Raw genomic sequence first — 8,303 nt, forward strand, 5'->3', positions numbered from 1 at the left:
CGTCAGATAATTTTATCACTGTAAAATTGTGGCCACCCTGTTTTCAATTGACGTATGAATTGAAAAATGTTTTTTTTTAATTTATTTTAGATAAATTATATGCCTATTACGAGCAAAATCAGAAATTCTGCAAAGCTGAAGTCACAACGCGATTTCTGCACACGTATAGAAATTTAATGATCGGAATATAAGTTACCTTCTGCTTCACACCTTCTTCGAATATCTGAAAAGTATAAATCACCGATGATAGCTAAGTCTTGATCTGTTTTATGGATACTATTCCCATTGACTGAAAAATCACTGGATATCTAAGATTAATTCATGAAGGAATAAATCTGATGAAATACAGTGCACATTTGCTTCTGTAATTACACAGGCTCACTTTATTCGAGGAACTCTCATTTTCCGTGGGTATCGTCAATACAATATCGGGCGTTGATTCATTAGTAACACAATGAGTCACGTTTTTCGATTTCTTTGGAGGCTTATGTGACTTTCGGTTTTCCAGATTCCTGTTTGACGAACAAATTGCATACTTTTTAAGGTGACGGTCATTTTTTTTTACCACTCGCAAACATTTTTAATGACGAAAAAATTAGTCGACAATTTAAATCTACGAAAATCATGAACTATCGAAATACCTTTAAAGATGAAATGATTTCTAGGTAATTTAATATTTTAGAAACAAGCAGGAAAACCAATCTATCTGGAAGGGCTACTTGTAGAACTTTTCGCCAATTCTATTATTTGCGAAAATAATAATTTTAGACACAACGATATTGATTCTTGCAACAAAGAGAAAAAAACGCAGAAACAGCTCAGCCGAATTTGCTCAAAATCTCTTCAGTTCTGAGTTACAAATAATCTCCACCGATTCGGACCAAAATCATCGAAATCCGTTCATTCGTATCGAAGTTAAAATTAACGAATTGTTAAGAGCCGTCAGTGAATGTGGCTTCAAATCGTTAGCATGGCGCATCATGCTATCAAATATATGAATTTGCTAAAATTTGAACACTTGAAGACAAAATATTTCCGACTTACTTGTCGAACTTTTTTCCTCTCGGCACGGATCTCTTTTCCGAGATATTGTTCGCACAAAAGTCATCGCATTTCTTCTCTATTTGAACGGATTTTTCCTCAATTGAATCGGTCTTCTCTCTGCTGGAAGCTTCGAAACTACTTTTTGACAATTTTGAACTTATTGACGCATTTGACTGTAAGTTGGGCTCCGGCTGAGGTATCGTTTTGGATAATTCCTGTGCATATTACAATTAATCGTTTGTATAAAATGATCGATATTGAATCTGGAATTTTCAAACGAACCTTTCCATTTGCTTCGAAGTATCGGGCTTTACAATTGTGAGTACATTTTACACAAGGAACCGGTGCGTCACCCTCTGATCTTTCCAGGTTGTAAAGGCAAAAATACCTTTTACAGGGTGCGGGACGAAGCTTCTTTCTCTTATTGCGGAATTTCGTGAAGCACGAGCAGAAAAACAACTTCGAGTAGTAGTTAGATTTTTTTCGAATAGGTTTAAATCTCACTTCCCAACAATTGCAAGGTCTCAATAGGTGATCGTTATAAGGGTCACAAATTTGAGTTTTCTCTACAGACGCGTATAATTCTTCTGCGTGATTGGCATTTTGACAAGGAGCCTTAGGTTCCTGAGGAGCTTTCGAGACTTTTTGTGTTTCTTTTAAAACGGTCGTGTTAACTTTTTTTTCCTTTGAGTATTTAGACGGTTTTGGTCGACTCTCAGGTCGCTTGCAAGCTTTTGTTTCCCTCGACGGTTTAACGCCAGTTTCTGCCACTGGTTTCTGCGGATTTCCTAAGCTTTCATTCTTTTTAGGCGTCCTACAGCAGCTTGAGAACCAAGACCAGACGCGATGTATGATAATTTCGGTTTCCCTTGTTCACAAGCTTAAAGGGCATTGTGATCATCTGACAAATTTTTATTTTCTTCCACGTACGAGTCAAATATTAAGCATTGTAAAACACTTCGTTCAAAGGGAGAAGCAACTGAAATTACTAATTGCAAGTCCAGCATTTTTCTATATAGAAGCGAATGGACATATGGCTACTTTATTTTGGACAAAAAAAATGTCACAATCCATTTTGATAGTGTTCCTAGCATCTATGCGAAGAATGTCTTGGATGAATTTTTTGAAGACTCCGAATTGAAGAGACAAATTTAAACCCATACTTCATGTTAATTACACCACGAATTTCGCCACATTAGTTTATTCTACAAGGAGGGAAAGAATTATTTGTGTGATATTCAAGTGATATTCAAGTGATATTCGTTTGATTCAACTAAATGCTATAGTTAAATGCGACGAACACAATACTTACTTAATTCGACAAATTACTCTTGTCGGACGAAATACTTTTGACAACTTAATACAGAATTGAATCGAGCCTTTGAAATCTTTGAATGATCATTTTGTGACTATCCATTTATTCAAGATAACACGGCGCAAGTTCGTTACGATAATGTGAAATTTGTATCAAGAAAATGTGAAACTGAAATCACTAAAAATTTTATTTAACGCTCCTGAATCGTTTTTTTTTTTTAAATAATAAATTGTTGTGTCAAAACAATTTGAGTTTATTTTAATTTATGTTATGTTGAGTCAAGAGTTCAATGGTAGTATCAGGTAATGAAAATTGTTGTAACAAAAATCTTTTGCATTGAGTGACCATTAAGAATTATTGCGAAGCGCAGAAAACGAATTCCTCGAACGATATTATTTGTAATTTGTAATAGTTTTTGTTTAGTTATAGTCAATATTAATTGCGATGACTCGAAATTCACGTTTACTTTGAAGGTGTCCTGGAAACACGTGAAAAAATTGTCGACGTTAATATTTGGCCTGTTGAGAATGATGCAAAATCTATAAGGAAATGGGAAAAATATGGGTTTCTAAATTTTTTTTGCATGAAAAATGGAAATCCTTATATGACTATTGATTCTAACATCTAGCTTAAAAAAAAAAAAAAAAAAAAAAAAGGACTGAGACGTCTCGAACGTAGCAGTGCAGAGGTCAAAACGTTATTTAACATTTTTTTTAGCCATGCATCAATTGTTTTCACTTTTGACTGCCCAAAAACGAATAGCTAATAGCACACCGGCCATTTCAGCTGCATCTCTCCTTAAAACTAATAATAATTGCTTATATTACGTTATATGTTAAATATTTTGACGGAGATGATTCTAAATCTGAATATACGAACTCATAGAATTAATAATGCAACGTACAAAAAAATTGGTACAGACATGTATTGAAATAATAAAGCTTACCATTCATTTTTTACTAACGATTTATTTTTATCTCGGCACCTCCTTTCACAGGATGAACAATTTCTCGTCGGAGTTGCAACGGAACATGTTCGTCGGGAAGTCTTTGCTCTAGAAGAAAGTTAAGTTGAGTTGAAAATCCATGTTATAGTACGTATGTAAATATTCATACATGCAGATATAGAATTATCGCTCGTTGCAGGAGTCGGATTTTTTTTCTTGAACAACTTTTCAAGCAATTTTTAAGTCGGGAAATAAGGAAACCTAGATTTTGCCATCAGAAACGAATTTGATTAACTGAAATTTCGAATGGTTCGAATAGAAAGGAATTCAGTTTTATTTGACTTCGTAATTTGAAAAACTTGGGACTGATCAATTCTGTTCAGGTTATTGAGATATATATAGTGTAGACATACTTTTTAAACGTTGTTGGATCACCGTTTGATGAAAGTTTTTTGGAACGGCATGAAGGCGGGGCGCTTGTAGGAGCTCCTCGTTGACATTTTTTTGCCGAACGTTTTTCACTATGTTTTACAGAACTACAACACGTCTCCACAGTTTTCCGTGAATGACGACTTTTAGACGACGTGATTTCGCTAAATCAAAACGCCCAATGTTTATCCGAGTATTCAATAAGAATTCAACCCGAAATAAATAGTCGGATATACTCACGAGTGTGGTTTTTTTCTATTCGTTGGACGATTTGAATCCTTACATTTTTTTGGCATGATTAGGTGACGAGTGGAGGTAACCGATAAACTAGCACGGATTTACACATCGCAATATATGTTCTTGAAATTTTACAACGTTCAGGCATTTTCACTTCAGACGTTTATGCCATAACAAATTTTCAATAGTCTACCTTTTCGATTTTTCTTCATGGAGTACACATAATTTATGGCATGGAAGCAATGAAGATTTTACTTGCAGCTATAACCTTTAGACCGAATAAATCCGAAGAACCATTTTTAATTTTTCGGTAGTAAAAAGTCTCTATGTTTTGTTTACAATGTTGTTTATATCTCCTGGCTTCTTTTCTCTTAGAAATTTTCATGTATTGTGAGAAAGGATTCAATGGAGCTTTGTGTACTAACCATAATTAAGAATTTCTTATTCAAAATGACGAATTTTGAAAAAACTGAAATGTTTGAAACCATTATATTGTAAGGGTAGAATATTCTGAAAAAATCTATCAGAATTAATTTTTTCAAGGAGTTCTAATGCAATATCATAGTATAATTTTATTAATAGTTAGGTTGCAGACACTGATGTATCGTGTGTTTGAAAAATTTGGTTTTCATAATCGCGTTTATGAGATTTAAATAATCTTGGTACACGACGCCCAACTGTACATGACATCGTGTCACGATGAGCAGGAACAAGAGATCTTGGATACAATTTTTAAATCATGTGTGTTCAATAAAAGTTGCAACAGTTTTGAAATCTAAATATAATTATACGTACAGTATAATTGAGAATTCGGGAACACGATTGTAGTGTTATCATTTATAAAAAACACTCGCACAAATAACCCACTTCACTAGTCGATTTCCCAACAACATAGCTTCCAGTTTAATATAACTGTTAAGAGGTAAATAAATAATGAAAATAATTTATTGGATGACATTCTGTTTAATTGGACAGTCACCGACGGTCAAGCAATAGGGCTAGTAAAAATAATATTTAATTATCATTTATGAATAAAAATACTAGTAATAGTTGTATTCCGACACAAGTATCATTATGTGCGAATGGGTCTTTATATGCTGTAATACGAAATGATTAAAATCGATGGATAAAAATCTTCACTTGAGCAAACTTTGCTGTGTGATTATATACCATTGAGTTTATCTTGCCGTTGTACATTGAAAATAATATCTATATATGAATAGCAATTTCAAAATACACATTGTCTTGAATTTGGAAGGTTCCACTTCATCTCGCACTGCGTCTAGTAGTTCGCATTTGTTTTTCGATCTCAAACTGTCGTATATCTGCTCTCTGCAGAAAATCTTGTCTCTCCAAGTACCCGTCCTTCCCCTTATTGTGTGTACTTATTTCCTCTTCAATGTTCTCTTCTTTCTTATAGGAATCCCAATCCAGCTTAGACTTTTCTAAAGTGCTTATCTTTGCCTTTTTTCCAAGTTGACAAAGAACTGAAGATATACCACTCAGACCGCCTTTACAAATTCCTCTGCCTTTTGCACCTCCGCTGCTACGTTGCATGAAATCAGCTGTCGAATCTCTCGCTGAGGACAAAACCAATCTTGCCTCAGCACAGTCTGCAGGCACCTCTTTTTCCACTCTTACTTCTTCACCAGCAAATTCGAATACTTTAGTTATTTTTACTTTTTCTTCGTTCACTGATTTTATCAAAGGTTGAGTTAATTCTTCCTTGGAACTATTTATTGAATTCTTTGACTTAGGCCTTGACACAACAGCTGAAAAAATAAATATGTCTAATCAATTTTTATTTCTACTCATAATTAGTTATGTTCTGGTTTGAAAAAATGGTAACAAAAATGAGATTTGAAAGTATGATTTAATTCTATCAATGAACATAATACAACAATACTTACATGTATCTTTCATAAAATCAGCCCAAAGTGAGTCTGCTCTCTTTTTTTCATCCTCCTCGCTCAATTTTTTTTTAGCCTCATTTTCTTCAGTTTGTTCTTGGCTATCATTACTTTCTTGCTTTCCTTCCCCAACATTTCTTAATCTTTTCGTACTCTTATTTTGGTTTTTTAAACCTCGTTTTGTTCCTTTACCCTTTCCCTTATGCTTGTCTGATACTTTCAGATTTTCATCATTTTCATCCTCTGGACCGCTCTCTATTTCACCCTCCGATTCTACCTCAGATCCAGCCTCATTGTCAGCTCCATCAGGTATGTAATCCTCATCGTCGTCATCGGAATCAGAAGGCAACTCATGTTCGTTGGACATGCTCTTGCAAATGAAGATTGAAAAATGATCGAATGTTGGCAAATGAGAACTTCTTTTGATATGGCAAATGTAGGTCAATTTCTAAAGAATATTTCAAATCAAGCGCTGTGTTTCTGATATTGAGTATTAATTCGTTTTGGCATGAATTGTAATGAGTGGAGTATTCACCATATTACAGGACATAATATACATACAGTTTTATGGGCATGGGTTCACGGGTTTTGGTAACTTTCCGGTACTATGAAAATTGTCGACATAATCGCAATGAGATTACTTAAAATACGATACGAAGTAAACAAAATTACAATGACTAATTTTGAATGACAAGTGCAATATAGCATACCCACGAGCACGTAGTAATAATATGGTACAGAATTTTCCAATGCCTCTCACCTTTTCACTACAATCGACCAAGGACTAGACAAATTTGTATGCGGGAAGACGCTTTATTCAATTATTGAGATTAACCTCGGTTTTTAAGTACGTGTAACAGAGTATGCTTTCGAGGTATTCTCAAGTTTGCTTCAAACAGAATCTTTTTGCTATAGTTGACTGATTTAAAGGACAATACCAAACACTAACTGCTACAAACGATCAACAAGACCGCTGACTGAATAGACTGAAACGCTAAATTGCGATACATGGTCAAGTCAATAGTCAATGCCTTAACTTTCCGACTAACTTCTTTTTGGTCTGAAACAAGATGCGAGCTCAATTCTATACGAATTATATGACAATGACTGGTCATGAAGCCTTAATGGTTTAAGCATGAAGCTGACACGAAAAAATAGGATGTATTGTCACCACGAAGAAGGGAGGAAACAGACATATCTCCGCGATACAAAAGTGGGTCACATTCTGTTCGGAAGTTTGTCGTTCCAATTACCTTCGCTTGCAGCGCTGGTTTCGTCTGTTCCATTGGATATTTAACCCTCCGCCGGCTATCCATCACGATATCGTTTATCGGCTATTTTTTACCCACTTAGGAGTATCCAATAATTTCCAAAAAATTCACGGAACCAGTTTTGAGCCTCACCTCAATATTCCAGCAGTTTTTATTCCAAAATATTTGACCAATTAACAAATAGAAATTTATAACCAATGCAAAACGGGTAAATTCGACCATTTCACTCAAAGATCGATATTTTGAACCCAAATTTCTATTAAGGAAAAATGTTCTAGGGTTTTATTCTTGATACTATGGTCTTTCAAAAAAACCTACTCACATTGGTCTCGGTTTCAAAAAACCTGGGCTATTGCGAAAGGAGAAATTTCGCATAAGATTGAAGTATTCGTGAAAACACAATGTTTTTATCGCAAAAATATGTAATTTATCAGTGAAAAAATGAATGTTGACATGTTATATGACAATTCAGACTCGCTTTGCTCGTGCGGACAACCTCGAGCAAGGTAAAAAAAAACAGTTCCCACACAGTGTCTTAATATACTATTTAGGTAAACTTGATAAATAGGGTCAGAAACTTTGATTTTCATCGAGAAACTGTGGATTTTATACGTACCTCAAAAGTCGAAAAAACTGACGCCGCCGGCTACCTGTGACAAATTCGTTCACTTTCCAACTTCGAACGGTCGTAACTTCGCAAGGTCCTGATGCATACTAACGTGCTTGCACGTGTGAGCGTATGCCACCGTGAAGTTTTTTTAGGTGCGGGTTCCGAGGCGCATCCACTTCTCCCTCCCGCGATACCAGAACGTGCCAAAGTCAGATATGACGATATCGTCATGGATGGCCGGCGGAGGGTTAAACGCACTACACGGGCGCAAAATAAAATGACGACTGATGTTTGGCAACTCAAAACGTTGCTGAGACTGGATGAGACCGAGGTTACGTGTGGCTGTGTATTTATGCTGAAATAACTGAGATAATAAATATATATTATCTTAGAAATACCCCCACGTGACAGGGCACCTACAGACAGGTGCGAAACTACAGTTAAGGCCACCTACAGACAGGTGCGAAACTACAGTTAAGGCCACATCAACGATGACACCACCCATCGCCTAAAAATCGAGAAATTTCCAGTCCGTATGTAA

At 35.4% G+C, this 8,303-nt stretch overlaps 1 protein-coding gene across 5 annotated transcripts; it reads right to left on the bottom strand.

The window, feature by feature from the left end:
• Positions 1-4,517: 4,517 nt before the first annotated feature.
• Positions 4,518-7,911, bottom strand: LOC107225805 (craniofacial development protein 1). Of its 5 annotated transcripts, none has more exons than XM_015666390.2 (3): positions 7,769-7,911; positions 5,882-6,251; positions 4,518-5,743 (listed from the first exon to the last, which is right to left on the bottom strand). In XM_015666390.2, the coding sequence occupies exons 2-3, from the start codon at positions 6,246-6,248 to the stop codon at positions 5,238-5,240; spliced, it is 873 nt and encodes a 290-aa protein (XP_015521876.2). In that variant the 5' UTR covers positions 6,249-6,251; positions 7,769-7,911; the 3' UTR covers positions 4,518-5,237. The 5 variants fall into 5 exon arrangements, with proteins under 5 accessions (XP_015521876.2, XP_046588144.1, XP_015521875.2 ...); XM_046732188.1 differs by lacking the exon at positions 7,769-7,911 and adding an exon at positions 6,931-7,017; XM_015666389.2 differs by lacking the exon at positions 7,769-7,911 and adding an exon at positions 6,592-6,913.
• Between the last annotated feature and the right edge of the window lie 392 nt (positions 7,912-8,303).

Source organism: Neodiprion lecontei, chromosome 2 (assembly GCF_021901455.1).
Source record: "Neodiprion lecontei isolate iyNeoLeco1 chromosome 2, iyNeoLeco1.1, whole genome shotgun sequence".
Taxonomy (NCBI): Eukaryota; Metazoa; Arthropoda; class Insecta; order Hymenoptera; family Diprionidae; genus Neodiprion; species Neodiprion lecontei.